Source organism: Miniopterus schreibersii (genome assembly GCF_964146895.1).
Source record: "Miniopterus schreibersii genome assembly, chromosome: 11".
NCBI classification, from domain to species: Eukaryota; Metazoa; Chordata; class Mammalia; order Chiroptera; family Miniopteridae; genus Miniopterus; species Miniopterus schreibersii.
In genome coordinates, this window is record NC_138111.1 from 5,442,918 (window position 1) to 5,462,372 (window position 19,455).

At 46.8% G+C, this 19,455-nt stretch overlaps 2 protein-coding genes and 1 pseudogene across 4 annotated transcripts in view; 1 reads left to right on the plus strand and 2 right to left on the minus strand.

The window, feature by feature from the left end:
• Positions 1 to 13,242, minus strand: part of SLC25A25 (solute carrier family 25 member 25) — a gene marked incomplete at its 5' end in the record, with an annotated part of 32,090 nt that extends 18,848 nt beyond the window's left edge. For both annotated transcript variants that reach the window (XM_081151188.1, XM_081151190.1), the window contains one exon: positions 12,905 to 13,242. In XM_081151188.1, coding sequence (XP_081007314.1) covers positions 12,905 to 13,156 — 252 coding nt within the window. The remainder of the gene's footprint in view (positions 1 to 12,904) is intronic.
• Positions 6,605 to 7,044, minus strand: LOC308563846 (large ribosomal subunit protein eL29 pseudogene; annotated as a pseudogene). The gene has a single exon. The product of its transcript is annotated as a large ribosomal subunit protein eL29 pseudogene (transcript).
• An 849-nt stretch (positions 13,243 to 14,091) lies between the features above and the next one.
• On the plus strand, positions 14,092 to 18,962 carry NAIF1 (nuclear apoptosis inducing factor 1). Its single transcript, XM_081150823.1, has 2 exons — positions 14,092 to 14,846; positions 16,558 to 18,962. The coding sequence occupies exons 1-2, from the start codon at positions 14,336 to 14,338 to the stop codon at positions 17,028 to 17,030; spliced, it is 984 nt and encodes a 327-aa protein (XP_081006949.1). The 5' UTR covers positions 14,092 to 14,335; the 3' UTR covers positions 17,031 to 18,962.
• The last annotated feature ends 493 nt before the right edge of the window (positions 18,963 to 19,455 follow it).

Below are 19,455 nucleotides of genomic sequence, written 5' to 3' on the forward strand. Positions count from 1 at the left end.
CCCTATGTGCTGTGAACATTAATTATTAACTATTCTGTATCCACCAACGTAAAAGTATGTGTTTCTCATTTTGCTTTTTATCCAGTCCTAGAGATTTCCCTGCTTTGCTTTCTCCTGCCTCCTTAATCTACCCTCATGTTTTCATGTAACCCTCTTTAGGTTTTCACCTTTGAGTCTAGTGTATAAAATAAGCTGTAAAACTGCAATTCTCCAGACCATTTTCTCAATCCATTGAGATCTTGTTTCCAAGCATGTCCTCGAAAATGTGGCTCAAATAAACTTTTCTACAGGTTTAGATGTTCTTTCATAACTATTAACTATTTTATTATCATTATCTAGAAAATGATTGTGAGCTCATGCAACTAATTAGCTTTTTTGTTTTGTTTCCTTTGTTTTTAAATTGGGCACTGTCCCAATTACCCTTTATTTGTATTCTGCCCTTAATCTGGTAATCTTTTCAAGTTTATGAGTGTCTCAGTGTACCTACATCACTGGCTCCTTTAACAAAAGAAAACCAGAGGGATCAGAAAGCACAGTCATGGAAAGGGGAGCTGCTTCACAAATAAGTTATTTTAATGCTGTGAAAGAGAAAAACCGCAGGTCCAAAATGGTGTCACTTATGCTAGAAGCCCACGAGACCAGACCTAGATTTTAATACCTGGTCTAATTGCAGTTTAAACCTCTCCCACAAACATAATCTTAGTCAACCAGTCTGGAGTTTTCTGGTTAAGCACTAGTAAGGTATTCTGTCACCTGGGTCCTCTCCATCCCCCACAGAAAGAAGAGGCAAGAGACAATCTGTATGACAAAAACCTTGCCCCCCCCCAACAAAGATGTCCTGGTCTAAGAATAATCCTTTTTTTCTTTTGTTAATAGCTCCCTTGCCTCACCCACCTTCCTATAAAAAACCTTCCATTTTGCACAACCCCCCTGGAGCGCCCTTCTAGCTGCTAAAATAGGACGCTGCTCAATACATGAATCGCTTAATAAAGCCAATTAGATCTCTAAATTTACTTGGTTGAATTTTGTTTTTTAAAAATACTAAGAAGAGCCCATCCAGAGCCAAAACCTCTAACTAAACAAGTAATCCTTTCATGAAAACAAATCTTGTTTTTAATGCACGGAAAGTCTGGTGAAATGGAGGAGACATTGATATCTTGGGTCCCCATCTACAAACATAAGAGGAATCCCGTATTTAGTCGACTACTGGCTTTTAATTTAATGGACACCTACATACCACAGAACTGAGTTAGGAATTCAATATGGAGTTAAAAGGACCAATTCACCTTCCTGCCCAGTAAAAATTAAACACCCAGACAAAATATATAAAATGATGGTTTTCAAGACATTGGACTTCAGGTGACGAAGGGCAGTCACTCCTGGGAGATCCATACAAATGAGCTGAGCCCATGATTGCCCAGCTTCCTGGCTGGGGTTTCCAAGCTACAGTGTAGAGGGTGGGTACTCAGGCAGAGCCCAGCAGTCTCTCCATGTTGAAGGGTGGCAGGAGGCCCAGGGCAGCTAGAATTTGCAGGGCCCAGTACTGAATAGGAGGGGGCTGCTCAGGGCCCCACAGAGCCGCAGCACAGGCAAGAGGAAATGGCCTGAGGGTGGGAAAAGAACCATCCAAAGGCATCAGACACAAAGAACAGTTCCTGTTCCCACCAGCCAGAGTGGAAACCTCGTAATACAGAGAGGTTCAGGAAGGGTACTCAGGGTTATGCCTCAACAATGAGGCAAAACTAGCCCTACACTAAATGCTATTCCTGCCTAACTAAGAACGCTTTAATATACATATAAGTGAAATCCATAAAGGCAGAGACAGGAAAAATATTTAAGAAATAAAGACCAGATTTCCCCTCAAACTTATTGAGAACTACAAATCCACAGATCCAAGCTCAACAAACACCAAGCATAAGAAACAACCAGACCAAACCAAATCAACAAAAACTACTCAGGTACACCACAATTAAATTTCTGAAGAACAGTAATAAAGGGAAGTATCTTAAAAGCAGCTAGAGAGAAAAAATACCCATTACATACAGAGAAACAAAAGAAAGAATGACAGGGGACGTCCCATGAGAACCTATTAATGCAGAATTCTAAACCCAGAAAATACCTTCCAAAAGGAAGGCAAAATAATTTTCAGACATACAAAAACTGAAAGAATTTATCACAGCAGATTTGCCTCACAAGCAATGTTAAAGAAATCCTTCACTTAGAAGGAAAATGGTATCAGGTGACAATCTGAATGTACAGGAAGGAATGGAGAGAACCAGAAATGGTAACTGTGTGGGTAAATATAAAGGACTTTTTTCTTATTTAAATATCTTTAAAAGGTAAGTGACTGTTTAAAGCAAAAATAAAACAATGTACTGTCAGTTTATAACACATGTAGAAGTAAAAAAAATGTATGCGAACTGTAGCACAGAGGCCGGGAGGGGAGGAATTAAAGTATACTGCTTAAGACTCTTAAATGGTTGTGAAGTGGTACAGTATCAGTCGGGATTGGCTGTGATATATCAAAGATGTATACTATAATTAGTAAAGCAAGTGTCAGAGATAGAACGCCAATAAAAGATAAAATACAATCATAAATGATACTCAATTGCTCAAAAAAAGGGAGAGAGAGGTTCTTCAACCACAGTGGAATTAAATTAGAAATCAAGGAAAGAAAGGTATCTGGAAAATACCTAAATATGTGGAGCCTATTCAACACAATTCTAAATAATCCATGTGTCAAATAGAAATCAAAAGAGAAATTAGAAAGTATGGTGCATGATGTAAAAGCACAACATATTAAAAGATCTCAAATCAATGGCCTTCTGCTTCTGATCTTAAGAAATCAGAAAAGAACAAATGAAACCCAAAGTAAGCAGAAGAAAGGAAATAATAAAGTAGACAAGGAAGAGACGGTGTCTTATTTATCCTAAAATCTCTCTTGTTCACCACCTAACCCAGAGATCAAGGAAAATGGGAGCAATTGCATACTTTGTCAATATTTTTATTCTAAAGCCCCTTTCCCTGAATCTCTGATTTCCTCACGGGTTAATGCAGTATGTCTCTTTCCTTACACCGCAGCATCACCTAAACCAGCAGGATCTGGCAGACCGTTAGTGTCTTTTGGATTACATGCAATTACTATAAAACAACCCTACCAGGCTTAGCTTTCTTGTGTTTGAGGGACCACCCAAGTCCAACGGCAGGGTGGGCAAGTGTAACCCTCCTGCAAGTGAGCTCATAAACATCAACAGAAACTGGTTAATATGAGGCTAGTCACCTGCAGAAGTAACCCACTCGTCTAAGAATCTAGAAAACAAGAGACCTGCTGAATAAAAGTGAGTCACAGGAACTCCTACACTTTTCAGAGAAAACAGCAGGTTCTAAAGGAATGAACCCCCAGAGGGAGCCCCTTCCAAATTACCCTGATGAACTCCCCAGAATCTTATAAAACACGGCAGAGAGCCCCCCACAACACACTCCGGGGCAACGCTCCACGTCTCACATCTACCAATTTAATCACTTACTACCTACCTATCTTAGAATCATTATTCAGAAGACCTGTTGTGAAAGGGCCCGCCATTAACACTCTTTTTTTAATTGAGAAATGAAGCCAGGTTTTATTTGACAGAAAACCAGACTGATTTGCTTTGAAAGTGAAGACTGGCTGGGCCGATGAGGTTGTGCGGAGGGCACTTGCCACAAACTGAAAGAGGTGAATCTGCAAAACTAAGGTTTTCGGCAGAACCAGAACCCAAACTGACAGTCAAAACCACTTAAAGCAGACACACAATATGCCAGTATTATATCTCTGCAGCTTTTAAACTTATGACAAACATTTTCGGATGGCAACTTGAGTACATTCAAGGGGGCACCTGTTTTCTAAATTCTTTCAGGACAGTACAGGAGCAAGAGTTTGAAGATCTCTTTTATACACTGATATACGGTAGCGATTTATTATTTCAGAGGCACAACTGCAGCAGGTAACTAGCCCTCTCCTCCGACATGAGTCAACAGAAGTTAAATGCTTCGCGGCCACGTGCGGTCCTGCGCAGCCCCGTGGCAGTGGGGCTTTTGGATGGAAGGAGGACTACTGAGCCCCTTCCGCCCGCGACTCGGTCGGCAATTAGACAACGAAGAGAAGCCAGGCGCTCGCCTAATTTGGCACAAGCAAAACGAAGGCCTTGAAGATGACAACTGCTGTCATAAAAAAGGTGAACTCCTCTTAATCTATTTCCATTTTAGGAAATAAAACCAGAAATTCTAGCTTTGGCGAAAACTCCTGTGAATGTGGAAGAGAAAGAAGCGTGACAGAGAAAACGATCTCTTGGCCGGCCTCTGCGGACTCGTGGCCAAAAGCCAGTCCCCATCGAGGTCCCAAGTTCAAGGTCGATGCCTACTAACAAAGGTGTTGTTTGCTTTTATCTAACAGAAAGTTAGAAGTGTACGAAATTAACCCAGTTTTAGTTGGGTTAAGTGTAGGGCTTTGGATGTAACATGTAAATTAAAGTCCTGCAGAAGCAAGAAGAGACCACGTAGGAACAGCATCATTTCTCTTTTCCTGCTTTCTAAGAGCATGACTCTCCTTCAGATTAAACATGTGCCGAGTATAAGGGGCAGGGGAAGAATATGGTGTTGAGGCTGGCATGTAAAAACCCAATCACCTAAAATGATCAGAAAATTTTCAGCCGATCCAAAATTGCTCGTCAGTGGGGGCCGAACGGTTGGCCCAGCTGGGCCTGCTTGCCGCAGCCGCGATCTTCACCCACGCCCCTCTTCTCCGCGGCAGAAGGCAAGGCGGCAGGCGCATTAGTAAAAGCAACACTAAGTGCTTTCAGTTTCTTAAAACTGATTTCAGCTTACATGCTAAAACTGAGGTCATCTGAATAAGAGCGAATATAGCTGTCAGCAGCTGCTTGCTCTGTACCGAAAGAGGCCAGCAGAGAGAGGCGCAGGGACAGGGTAAACCACCCAACAGCTGCCTTCAGGGTGAGGGCAGTCAAGAGAGGTGTGTGTAACAGCTGGTTAAAACCAAGCCAGCTCTTAGAAACAATTCAGGCAAGGCGTTTTCTAGCTATAAAACTACTTACCAGAGACTATCTTCACTTTCCATATAGGTTAAAGAAGAGACTCTAGCAAAAAGAATACACCGGAGATGTAAATAACAAAGGGGAAAAAATGTGCTGTCTATAAATGCAACACTAAGGGATGCATCAGGGATGTCATCTCCCCGCTCTGGTGCCCTTGTGGGACCCTGGACAAGTCATCTAACCTCTCTGGCTGCAATACGTGGGGACTGAACTGGACACCTTGAAAACCTTTCCAGTTCTAACATCCTGTGGGTTCAAACTCAATCTACAGGCATTACCCAAAAGTGATAGCAGCATTTTACATGAGATGGGGAAAGGCCAGCACGTTGAGGAAAGTGGGCACTGTAGCGGCTGGTTTAACCAACAGGGCTATTCAATTGTGTCGGACGTACAGACAAAGATTTAACAGTTTGTGCTTACTTATTCTTGGTGATCTAAACTACCTTCTCTCTGCCCACTACCCCTCTTCCCCCAACATTTCTGTGGCTTTTGAGAGCTTTCTCACACAGTGTTTTTTGCATATTTTAGAGTTTCACATCAGATTCAGTGGAGGGGAGGGTGGGCTGGGGGAAGGAAGGCAGGAGGCCAGGGGTTGATGGAATGTGGAAGCTTCTAAAGCAACAGGAAGAACAGGAACAGCCATCTCCAGTTTCCCCTTTGACCTTGGGAAATTCAAGCTTTCAGGAAAGCCACAGCCAAGAGTTGAAAGCAGATAAGAAGCTCATGTTCTACCTTTGTACTTCATTTGTTTACTTCAAAGGAAGGTGCATCTTTTAGACAACAAAGCCTTTTTTTTTAGTTATTGTGTTGGGTCTTTTATATCCCATGCTTAGGAAGAGTGTACCTATCATTTCAGTCACTGCTTCCTGAGCACCATCGGGGGTCTTAAAATGCAGAGCTAAAGTTATGCACAGATATGGCAATGTCATAAACTGAATATCAACCTTTAGGGGCTAGTGGAGTATCTACAGCCATAGTAGGAAGCAGTGTATGTTGAGCTAAATTGGGTAGAGTCAAAATCCTGGGTTCAGCTACTGGCTTTGCGGTCAACCAACCGGGCCGCTAAGCCTCAGCCCCACTTCTGCAAAATAATGCAGTGAGTGAGAATCTCCAAGGGTTTTAACTAAGCTCTACTTAGCTTCCATTTTCACATCAAAGCGAGCTCTGTATTTGAGAAAAGTCCATCCATGGCCCATTTCCATCCAGGGAAACATTTGGGTCAACGACAGTGTTATGTATAGTGACTCTACCACTTCAATAATTTTTTTTAATGTTTTTATTGCTTTCAGAGAGAGGAAGGGAGGGGGAGAGAAAGATCAACGATGAGTGAGTCACTGAATGGCTGCCGCCTGCAAGCCCCCTGCTGGGGACCGAGCCCAAAACCTGACCAGGAATTGAACAGTGACCTCCTGGCTCAACCACTAGGCCACACCGGCAGGGCACTACTTCAATAATTTTTAAGAAAATTTCTGCCACCAAGATTCTTTCTTTTTCTTTCTTTTCTACAGAGGCCTCTACTGTGGAGCCTTTGTGGGGGCCTGGGCACCTTTGGGAGCCTGAGCCAGAACGGCAGCTGCAGCCTGGGGCTTGGTTTGAGGCTTGGTCTTTGGCTGGCAGAGTCTGAGACCCTTGGCAATGTGGGCACGAGCACATTTCCCAAGCTTGGGGTGAGCAATGTAGGCAAGTCAATTGAGTTAGGGGCTGCTGCCTGTTGGATGATAGGCTTGACCTCTTTGGGCTTTACAAGGGCCTTAAGAGTCTGGGCATATGCACTCACGGCCTTGGCATTGTTTGCCTGCATTTTCTTCAGGCCCTTCTTGTTGGGTCTCTTAGCAAAGCGCATGCTCTTCAGAAACTTAAGAAATTTGTGCCTTTGTGATCAGGGTTTCCTGATGCAGTTTCTATGCTATTTTTGGAACTGGTTGTGCATGGTGTGGTTCTTGGACTTGGCCATAATCTGCAGTGAAGCCTGTGGTTCCCGAAGCCTTTTTTTGTGTTTTAATTTTCCTATGTCCGCAGAGGGCTCAGGTTCTCTGCAACCCACACTCCTCCCCAAACTGCGGAAGGTCCTCTCGACTGACAGGAGACTGTGCTCTGCCTAGGGGCCACATGCCCTTTACTACTGGCATCCCCAGACTTTCTACTTCCTCTGTTCCACTTTTCACCTAAGCAATTCAGGAAAAATGTAGATGATTATGAGCAATTCTGGGGATCTTATTTTCAGACTCAATGGAGGAAGGTCACTTTGTGTTAAACACCTAAGTGTCAGACACTGTAACAGGCTCTTTATACACCTCATCTAATTTAACCCCCACCACAACCTGATGAAATAGGTATGCATACCATGTTTCTGATAAGGAAACAGACTTGGCGAGATTGAGTAACTTGCTCAAGGTCACATGGCTAGAAGCAACAGAAACAATATTTGAACCCAGGTTTATACCACAAAGCCCATATTGTCCTGTTTTAAAAAAAAATCATTTGATCTGGCCCTGCCAAGGCAACCGCAGGCGGGACTCGAAATTCAATAAATCTAGGAGCTTTTATCATAGCTAATTTTTAAGTTGATAATTTTGTATGGCCCCCAAATGATGTTATAAATAACCAAATGGCCCTTGGCAAAAAAAAAAAAAAGAAAAAAAGGTTCCCCACCTCTGCCTTAAATTTACAAGTCAGACAACCAGAACTCACCAAGGATCCCCTGTTCAACACAGAAACACACCTGAAAGATCTACACATTGGGATATCTGAAGGTGGGTATACTGGAAAGAGTAGGGGAGGGGGGACAGGGGGAAGGACAGAGACAATGGCTGCAGACACAGTTCATTGCTGTGACTTCAGCCAGCACAGTGTGTGTGTGTGTGGGGGGGGTCAGGCTGCAGCCCTCACAATGTGGCCTAGAGCATAAGAGGGACAGAAGCAGTTTCCCTCCCCAGATATGCACAACCATTGCCACAGTCAGTTTTAGAATATTTTCATCACCTCAAAAAGAGCCCCAAACCCTCACCTTCTTTCTCTCCATTCCCCTCCCTTCCCAGGCCTAGGCAACCAACCACCCATCTAGTCTCTGTATCTAGCTTTCCCTATCCTGGGATTTCATATAAATGGGTCATACAATATATGGCCTTTTGTGACTGGCTTCTTTCACTTAGTGTGTTTCCAAGGAAGTCTGTCCTCTTAATTAACTCTCCTGGTACACTGCCTCAGATGAGGGACCATGGAAGCTGTGGACAGCTTATTGTGAGAAGTGCATGATAAAGCCCAGTTCTTATAGCAACAGAGATTATAAGAAGATAAGACAGTTTTCAGATACTTAAAGGGCCCTTGGATCACTTCTGTGTATTGCTCCTGAAGGTAAACTTGGGGCTAATGGGAGGTAGATATAAGCAGATAGACTTTAGTCTGACATAAGAAAGTACTGTACTCACAATCACCCCAACTAAGTCCACAATGGCATGGCTGGCTGGCCATCTGTGAAGGATGCTCCATGAGGAATGCTCCCCACACTGGGTAAGAGGTTGGACTATGATGGCCAGTGACCCTCCCAAGACCAACTTCTTTGGTTCTGGCAAATTCACATCAGTATAAGAAATGGTTAAAATGAAAAGTCTGGCCCCACTTAACAAGACTGACTAGTCCTCAGTTAAGTACAGCTTTGTCACTGAATTCAACCTGCAGCTATACTCAGCTGGACTGGAAATGAACATCAGCAAAATATTTGTTTCTCTCACTCCCCTGTGGTTTCTGTGAGATTTCAACAATTAATGACTCTTTCAACACCAAAGGAATTCATCCAACTGAAGCTCCAGATCTGGCCTACTCAGGCTATATTCTTATTTTTTACCTGGTCTTAGGATCAGTGGATTTGATCCCACTTTTCCAAATATCAACTAATTTTTTTTAAATCTTCCTTTAAAAAATTCTATCTTGATGATAATTACTTCTAGCCAGGAACCAATTTTGCAACAATATAACACAATCAGTTTAATAAATGAACTCAGCCCAAGTGGCAGATAGCATTTTTCTTTTTCTAATGGGCCATTATATTATACCAAATGATGTCTATCCCTTTCCTGTGAAAAAGGCTCTGTCTTTTCTGTAGACTGTCTTATCTAAGTCCAGCTTCCCCCCAAATGACCACACATTTAAAAGGTACAGAGTTTAACAGCACTGTCTGATTAAGTAATACTACCAATTTGACCTTAATGATCTCCCATTCATTATTTCAGATCAACAGAGATTGCCTCAGGTGCACTGCTCAGGTCCAGGAGAGAATTAGGGCAGGGTGGATTCTCACTCTCAGATAGGATAATCTCTGGATAATATTAAAACCTATTTTAGGAAAAACAGACGTGGTTCTAAATTGATCTCTCCTCATCTTTCTCAAGTTCTCCTGAAAGTCCAGGTAGGAACTCTCTTCATGTCCCTCAGAAACAACTGGTATAGTTAAAGAGGAGTGGAGCACAAATCAGCAGTTGGTTCTAGTTCTTTCTCTGGTCTAATGAGTTTTGAGGTTTCATAGTTGTTTTGAACCTCTGTTCCTTCCGCAGTAAAGTGGGGTGAAATTATTGTCTTGCCTATTTCACAAAGTTACTGTGAGGCTTAAACTACCTGGTGCATATTCAAGTCTCTAAATCAAATCATACCATTTTCTAGAATCCTGATCTACATTAAACACCAGCCTCTTAGGAGAGCCCCACAAGCCTCAGTTAAAGGACAGGTATTTAAATCTAACCCAGCTTGTGTTCTTCCTCTAACTGGCTGCCTGAGTTATAACCTGTTTTAAATTTGTTTTAAGACGAAGATTTTGTTTGGTCACATGAAAATGCCTTAAATAGGCAATGCTATAATTAGCTCCAGCTGAAGCCTCATTTCCCAAAGTCACTACCGCTGCCGTCATCTTTTTTCTTTCTGTAGTAAACCCTTCCCTTCTTTTGTCCCAGGACCGGCTTCTTGCTCACATGTCCTTCCTTTACCAAGGAAATTTCCCTGGCTGGCTGCCATTAGTTTCTCTACTCTCTTCCATTTTAAGTAAATTTTCCTCGACTGTTCCAATTTCTTCTGGGGGGAAAAAGGGGCAGATGCCAAAAATTGCTGGTTCATTTCTTAAGAAAAGCAGATCTGACCTGTTGTAAGCTAGCAAGAGGCTTTGCTAGTCACATGGCTTGGGCTCACCCATCACCCACTGATAAGCACCCAAAGCTGACTCCTGAGCAAACCCTAGCACTTCAGACTGGTCCCGAAGGGTCAGATGAAGCAGCTGCCGAAGTCTGATGATGTATTTTTCAGCACCCATTCCCATGGCAGACAACCCATTTCTAACTGAAGGGCCCCCAACTGCTCTTTTGGCTATGCTAGTTCTGCAAAACTGCAGCATTGCTTTTTCTGTAAGTAGCTAATAATACTGTTGTTATTTCAGCAGGAAGTGGTATGGTATGGAGGTTCATGCGGCAAGGTGTCTTCCTGTTGCCCAAATATTTACAACAAAGCAGATCCTCTCTCTTAATAGTTAAAAAACATTCACCAGAAGACTAACATGTATTCCTCTACAGGTAATAAACAAATAAAGTGGATAATTCCCAGTCTCAGAGCTGTATAATTTAACTTACTCAAAAGCTAAAAGAGTTGTAGAAATAGAGTTCATACTAAATCCACACACCACAAGAATAAAGAGAGTCCTGACAGAGTAGCTCAGCTGGTTAGAGCATTGTCCCGATATGCTAAGGTTGCAGGTTCAATCCCTGATCAGGACACATAAAAGAGTTAACCAGTGAATGCATGGATAAGTCGAACAACAAATTGGTGTTTCTCTCTCTCTCTCTCCCTTCCTGTCTTTCTTTCTAAAATCAGCAAATTAAAATCAGAATATACTTTAAAAAAAAAGAATAGGACTTAGATCAGTCATAGAGTCAAAAATTTTAGAGCCAATGGGACGAAAGGACTAGGCAACCCTGGTTAATCAAAAAGGTTTCTTTCAACACTAGAAAGAAAAACAATCACTTATCTCCTTATTTGCCCCTAGAAATTTACTGCCAGAAAAATGGATTAGGATCAATATCAGATGTGCCGAGAATCACAAGAATATTGTGACTCTAGTTGGGGTACTAAGCATAGCGTAAACACTGAATACACTCCCACAGTCAGATGCCCTCGATGTGCCTGGCAGCATGTGCCAAGTAGGTACAAAGAGGCAGAAAGGTAAACCTGGGCCCACACCTCCCTGAGCCCATAAGGCACAACAGACCCTCTGAATTTAGCCATGCTATCTTTCCAAGTGACTTATTCATCAGATATATATAGGAAAATATTGAGCTCACACTACTATTTTGTGTAAAACTTACCTAAATTTTTTTTAAAATGTCTTTATTGATTTCAGAGAGAGGAAGGGAGAGGGAGAGAGAGAGATAGAAACATCAATGATGAGTCATTGATCAGCTGCCTCCTGCACGCCCCGGACTGGGGATCCAGCCCGCAACCTGGGCATGTACCCTAACTGGGAATCGAACCTCGATTTCCTGGATCATAGGTCGATGCTCAACGGTTGAGACACGCCAGCCGGGCTAAAATTTTTAAACTTGTCTCTAAATCTCTTGGATTTAACCCATTGATTCTATCTTACATAGTGTTACCCTTGGTCTTCTTCCCAGGGAGATCCTAAGTAGGTTAAATACCTCGGATGTTAATCCAAGATATCTTGGACATGAATTTAAAACACCTTATGTATACCTGCGTGACCAAAAAATTGGTTTAACTCTCTGGCATTTTACCAGATTTCTTCATACTTGGCTGTGAGATTCTGTACAAACTGACCAAATGGATTACTTAGAAGAGAAACAGGTTACTAGATAAAAATACTCAGGAGTCCTCCTCCGGGTTGTAAATCAGGCTAAGCCACAAGTAAATGAAATACTCGGGGAAAGGGAAGCTACAGCTACAAAGTCAGACAGAGAAACATCATGAGAGAAGGTGAAGAAACAGCCTCTGCTTGAGGTTCTTATAAAGAAAGGTCAGCAGGCCTGGAGATGGGCCATTGTCCGTGCCTCCTGCCCTTGGCCAAGAGCCCACTCCTGAACAAGAGTAAGATATCCCCTCCTAGGTATACAACACTTTCACTTTTAGGAAGTATTTCCCCCTAGATTCTTTTATGACCTGCAACCCTGCAAGGGATCACAATCCCACCTTCTGGATAAGCAAGTCAATAGGGATGAGCCTAAACCAGGAGAACTGTTAGTGCTCACCACCCACACCATCACAGATCTGCCTAGAACCCCAGTTCCCATTTTTTCCCAACTCCCACATGCTTCTGAGAGGAACAGATCAGGGCCAATGGCTGGCAGGGAAACCAGAGGGGAAGAGAGGAAGGCCGCTAGAGGAGGAGGATGAACCTGTCAGTGGTAGGTAGGAGGGTGCATCACGCTTAGCCTTGAGGTCAGCAGGTGAGGAAAAGCAGACTTCTGAGTCTTGGCTTTCTACTTTGGGGAAAGCTGGAGCAGGAAGGGGCTTTTCGCTCATCAGAAGGCCCAGAGGGTGCCCACCTGTGCCCACTAAGAGCCTTTCCCCCTGGCCCAAGCGCCCACAGAAGTCAAGGAGGTCCACTCCCACCAGCACATAAATGGGAAACCCATCTGTCACTCGCGGGTCCCACTCGGCCCAAGGCGCCGTCCAGCAGACCCGCCACGCTCCAAGGGGCTGCCCAAGAAGCCAGGCTGTTCAGACCTGTCACCCAGAGGCCCTGACCTGTTACCGGACCTCCCCGTAGTCTGGGACTCGAAAGGGGCCCCTCCCGACCCGGGCGGACGGTGCCCGCCGCCTACCCGAAGCTCGCCCTCGGTGCGGTGCAGTCCCAGGCGTTGCAGCCCCACGGCCAGGTCGTTGACACACAGGCCGCCGTCTCGATTCACGTCGAGCGTCTGAAAGAGGCTCCACAGGCGCAGCCGGTGGTCTGGGCCCCCGCAGACGGCGCCGCCGCACGGGTCCACGGACGCCGGCGACGAGGCGGACGAGGCGGAGGCGGCGGCGTCCGGCGGCGAGGAAGCCACGCAGCGGCACAAGACACTGCTCACCATCGGGCGCGAGGCAGGGGCGCCGGGCGGCGAGGAGAACGCGGAAGACACGCGTGTATCCTTACAGAGAGAGCGCGGGTTCCGAGATGCCGGCAAACTGGCGGGAGGGGCCGCTTCCGGGAGCTCCGCCCCGCCGCTCCGCTCCTCTGGCCACGCCCCCACGCTCGCCACGGGCCAATCAAAGGCCCGGACTACCCCCCGGAGGGGTGGAACCTCTGCAAGGACTGCCCACATCGTCTTGGACGACCCGGATCGATAGAGAGGGCGAGGCGATTCCGGCTCAGCCTGGGGCCGATTCAAACTAAGGGAGGCGGGGATTGGCTGAGCCCGGCCGAAAGGAGGAAATCTCGCCGCTGAAGGCATAAGTCATGTGATTGGCAGGCGGGAGGCCCCGTGTCCAGTTTTCATTGAGTAGTTCTGTTTAGATTCAGAATCATGAGGATGGGAGGAGGGACCGTGTACGAAGAGATCGTAGTCTTCGGTGGGAAATAGGATTTGTGTGAGGAGTAATTCTCAGCTGCTGCTCAAACCAGTTTGCGCCCGTGGGTGGAACTAAAAATTGGCCAACGTCTCAAGCCGAAAGCACTAGGGATCCTCAGGAGGCTGGGTTTTGATAATCTAATTCCCTAAACCACCAATAAAAATAACTGAATTTAGGAGCGTAATATTCGTAATACCGCTGACTGAACGACGACAATTTTCCAATGGAAGTTAAAAAAAGACTCAGGGGGCGGAGCACTCTGTAGCGACAGACACACCTTTAGACCAATGACCAGACCAATAACAGTAAGTGGGCGTGCTCTGTAGACGAGCGACAGGTCAAAAGAACCAGTGAGCGACCTGATGTTGAGCCGCGACCAACCGGGAGGGCGGGTTCCCCTGGAGAAGCGCTGGGAGGCGGGAAGAGGGGACGTGGGCGGATCTCCGCACAGCCGGGCGGAAGAGGCAGATTCAGGAAGCCATTACGCCGCTGGCTGGCAGCGGCTGGGCCGGTAGGCCCTGGGCCCTACGCACTTTGCGTAACGAGGGGGGTTACCAAAGGCTCGGTGCTTGGCCTTGGGCAAACCCTGCCTATCCCATGTAGGGGTGGGTGGGTGAGGAGTGAGGCTGAGGAAGAAGAGAAGGGAAATTGGACGGTTGAAGGGATTATAATTTCTCTAAAAAGAGGGGCAGGGAGAGGCCATGGCCGTCCCAGCCAAGAAGAGGAAGATGAACTTCTCTGAGCGAGAGGTGGAGATCATCGTGGAGGAGCTGGAACTGAAGAAGCACCTGCTGGTGAACCACTTCAACGCTGGTGTCTCTCTGGCTGCCAAGAGCGCGGCCTGGCACGGCATCCTGAGAAGGGTTAATGCTGTGGCCACCTGCCGCAGGGAGCTGCCTGAGGTCAAGAAGAAGTGGTCTGATCTCAAGACTGAGGTCCGTCGCAAGGTTGCCCAGGTCCGGGCAGCTGTAGAGGGTGGTGAGGCCCCAGGGCCCACTGAAGAAGATGGAGCTGGTGGGCCAGGGACAGGTGGTAGCAGCAGTGGCGGTGGCCCAGCTGTAGGCCCGGTACTGCTCACCCCCATGCAACAGCGCATCTGCAATCTGCTGGGTGAGGCCACCATCATCAGCCTGCCCAGTACCACAGAGATCCACCCTGTGGCCCTCGGACCCACGGCTAATGCAGCCGCAGCCACGGTCACCCTGACACAGAGTGAGTGACCTCTCCTGCCCAGTCCAGCGTGCATAAATGGGAAGGGCCAGCAAGAGATGGGGCAGCCTGGGGAAGGTTGACTGTAAAGGGCTGAAGGTTAGATAGGAGTCTTGGCAGACCATGAGACCTTCCATGAGCTCCCCAGACAGAAGTGGTTTTGTTCTCTTTGGGACTTCCTCAGCGCACAGTCTGGACGTCTACTCGACTGTGTTTTTCCACCATTCATGTCCATGACTGTACTGTGTGGTCTTTGAAGACAATGACCATGTTTATATCCCCACAGGACTTATCACAGGGCCTGGCACATACTAAGCAGTCAGAATATATTTGTTGAATGAGCAGGCAGGTGGGAATGATAATCCCCAAGTCAAACACGGATTCTAGACAGACATTCTGGATTCTCCGTGAGGCAAACATTCATCAGGCACAGTTGAGGAACCTCGTGGTTCCTGGTGTTAATCTACTCATTCATTCACTCAGCAAACATTAGCACTTATTCTGTGCCAAACCCTGTGCTTGGCTCTGGGATTACCAAGGTGTCTAAGACAGAGGCCAGCTAGAGTCTAGTAGGACAGGTAAGACACTATAAGTAACTGCAATGTCCGTTGGGAGAACATAAGAACTCAGAGGAAAAACGGGGCTTCTTGGTTGAGGTGGGGACACACAGCTGATGTTGGCAGCGAAGGGTGGAGAAGATTGACCTTTCCTCTATGCATGGAGGCGGAAAGAGCCTGCCTAGAATCCCTTCAAAGGTTCTCAACTGAATAACAATGGAACTGGCTTGGGTTGAACTTTTTAGTTCAGATAAGGGTTTGCATTGGTATCTGTTAACTGCTTCTTTGTGCTGGGTTACAAACTGTACTGATCAGATCAGTGATTCTCAGTGGGGCTTTGGGAAATTTGGTATATGTGCCATCCCCCACACTGGCATATTTCTCAAGGATATTGAGATGGGAAAGGGGATCCTACACTGGCCTAAATCAATTGCTGTTGTGGAACAGAAAGGACCTTTAGGTATTCCATTGACTAGGATGATCAAGAAGACAGGGAGGCATTTATTGGGCACTTTTGCCACCCCACTCCCACCTCCTTTTCTGCTTGGCCATGAGACTAGAAGTCAAGAAGGCACTGAAGGAGGTAGGACTAGTGTAGCTACAAACAGCCTATGTAGAGTTTCCCATTCAAGATGCCTGCTGCGTACTGGCACCACGGGGAGCATGTGGCCCTGCCTTTAATAGCAGAAGCAGCCCAGTGGGGTGGTATTGAGAGCACTATGGACTCTGGTGTTGGGAAGACCTGGGTTTGTTTCCTGCACCTGCTGAATAAGCTGTGTGACCTTAGGAAAGTCACTCCATGTTTCCAAGTCTGTTTCCTCATGACAGGACCTACCTCTTGGTGTCATGAGGATTCATTGAGCTAATGGGTGCACAGGGCTTCGCACAGTGCCACGCACATAGTAGGTACTCTAAATTTTTTGCTAATATCATTATTAGCATCTTTGCTTTTGCCAGATCCGGGACTGACCCTTTAGTTACCAAATAGATTAACATTCTAAACCTGTTAGAGTCTAGATTTAGTTAGGTACATGAATAGCTGTAAAGCCAGTAGAGGCCTGAGTAGCCCAGAATAGGGCTTAATGGCCTCCCCCTGACCCCACATGGCCAGCTTCATTCTAGAAAGTGAACTGACACTGCCTTTGCTCTTTCCACAGTTCCTACAGAGACCACCTATCACACCCTGGAGGAGGGAGTGGTGGAGTACTGCACAGCTGAGGCCCCCCCGCCCCTGCCAGCGGAGGCCCCTGTGGAGATGATCGCCCAGCACGCAGACCCCTCAGTCAAACCCCAGGCACTCAAGAGCCGCATCGCCCTCAACTCAGCCAAGCTGATCCAGGAGCAGCGGGTCACCAATCTGCACGTGAAGGAGATTGCCCAGCACCTGGAGCAGCAGAACGACCTGCTGCAGATGATCCGCCGCTCGCAGGAGGTGCAGGCCTGTGCCCAGGAGCGCCAGGCTCAGGCCATGGAGGGCACCCAGGCGGCCCTGAGTGTCCTCATTCAGATCCTCCGGCCCATGATTAAAGATTTCCGCCGCTACCTGCAGAGCCACACACTCAACCCTGCCCCCGCCTCCGAACCTGGACAGATGGCCCAGAATGGACAGCCAGACAGTATCATCCAGTGAGGGCAAGGGTCCAGCCAGCCTTCAGCTGTGATTGGATGACACCGCCGTGGTCCGGCAAGTGGGTCCTGTGACTGATCTTTGGCTAGGGCAGGCCACATGGACAGCTCCCTCTTTAATAGAATTTAGGGGGTCCACTATTTCTGAGAAAGGAGACTGGGAAGAGGAACTTATTGGGGTCCTGGAACCCAAACTCTCTTACCCCCACCACCCGAGCTGCCTTGTTAAGAACCTGAAGACCAGTTAGCTGGGGGTCAGGCGCTGGTGTTGGGACATGTGTTGTCACGAGCCAGGGCTTGGGACAGGACCAGACTCGGTCAGGGACCCTTGTAAGGAAGGCTCTCACTGGGGAATCAGAACACAGCAGCGTCTCTGTGCTGAAACGCCATCTTTTGAGTGAGATACTGTCAGTGGTGCCTCCTCTGGGAGGCAGAGTGGCAGAGAAACCCCACCCTTTCTCCTCACTGCACCTCGGTTCTCAGGGGACTCTGTTTAATGCCGTGACCCCCATCCCCTGCACAGCAGGGGCCTTTGGTAGTGCCCTGCGCTGCCTCTGCAATACACCTAGGATATGGCCCAGCGGGCTCAGGAGTGCTGTGCGTGGTGGGGGTGGCTTGGCCGCCTTCTGGTCTTCCACTGCTTCCTGGGGCAGCCCTTTAGTGGTTTATCCCAACAGCTCTTGACTCAGGTCAAGCATCAGGCTTTGGGTGCTGTAAATTTTAGAAAAAGCAAACCAGTGTAGACACTTGTTGCCCCACTGCAGTGAGTCTGTGATGACCCGTTGGCTCCTTCCAGAAGGTTTGTCTCAAGCCAGTTGTATTTATTCTGTTCATGAACTCCTCCTGGGAAGGCCTCCAGGACCTCCCGGGGCCGCTCCGGCTACTCCCTTCCTCCTTTCCTCTCTACTGACTGTGCATTTCCAAAACTCTGCAAGAAAAAGCCTGCTCAGCATCACACCCTGGACTCCCTTCACATATTATTCAGAGCCTTGAGTTCTTTCGAGAACCCCACTGGCTGGCTGGGTGAATCCGCAGGCCTGATTGGCCCTGAATGTGCGAGGTAGGAGCATCGCTGACCTACAAAGTGGGACTTTGACCTCTGTGCCGCGGAAGAGCAGACAGACCTCGGAGTCCTGAAGGTGGTGGTGGTCCCTGTTCCGCTGTGATGCTTTCCCCCTTTTGTAGGGAGTTTACCCAGATGGCATTTGTCTGTTTCATTTTCAGAATGAAATCTATTGAATTGATTACTGAGACTCTTGCAATTTTTCCAGATTATTTCCCAAGTTTGCCACCTTGCTGCTGGTGCCTTGACCACACATGACTGATGGTTACAACTCAAGGCTCCAGATCTCAGCTAAACAGCGAAGGTGCTGCCCTTCTGGGCACGGGCATTCAGAATTGCTCGGCTCCACGGTTGCAGTCATGAAAGGGTGCCCCCCCAGACGGTTGGGAGGTGACTCCTGTGCCACCAGTCTCTCTGCGGAGGCCATGTGCAGGGCCAGCTACAGAGCAATGGAGAGGAATCAGGCCTGTGAGGGGGTTGGGTGGCAGAAGAAAAGCTCTTCTCAGTGTGGCTAGCAACCTGGGCACCCTTCCTCCCAGGAGCCTGATGGCCCCAGCAGGGTAGCTGCAAGGACTTCCTGAGGATTTTCAGTCTGGTTTGTTTTTTCTCTGGGATTGGCAACCTGAACCAATATTGTGTCTGTTCCAATTGGGTATAAAGAGGAAGGAAGCCCAGATCACTTAAACTGACTGGTTCTTTCCAGGTCATAATTTTAAATTAAAGAAATATCATTTTTTTTTATATACCCATGTCTGTGTCTTTATTGGTTATATATAGAAGAGATATGGGCTGGCACACTGTGGCCCACAGGTCAAATCTGGCCCCTACCTGTCTTTGTAAATAAAGTTTTATTGGAACATAGTCACACCCCTTCACTTAATGTCTGGCTGTTTTCTGTGCTACTGTAGCAGAGTCAAGCAGTTGTGACAGAGACTTTTGGCCTACAAAGCCAAAGTATTTACCCTCTGGCCCTATTCCTGGCATAGGTCAGTGTTTCAGACTCAATGAGAACTGCCTGGGGTGTTTGTCTAACATACCCAACCGTTGGCCTCATCCCAAACCCAGAAGAGACTCCTGGAGAGAGAGCTCTAAGAATATTCATGGTAAATAAGCTCTTTGAGTGATTCTGATATTTCCTGAAGGTTAAGAAATTTGGCTCAGAGACTGGAAGAGTTAAACTCAGCTGGAATGGGAATCATGCCCCAGGAAGGGCTGGTTCTTGAGTTTCTCCAAGCAGAGATTCTCATTTAAGATTGGTCTTTATTCTGGAGAGATCCCAGACTTCTTGAACATAGCACTCTCTCTGGTATTTAGTAATAATAAAAACTGAAAATTATCCAGCCCTACTCTGTCCAGGCCTTATAAG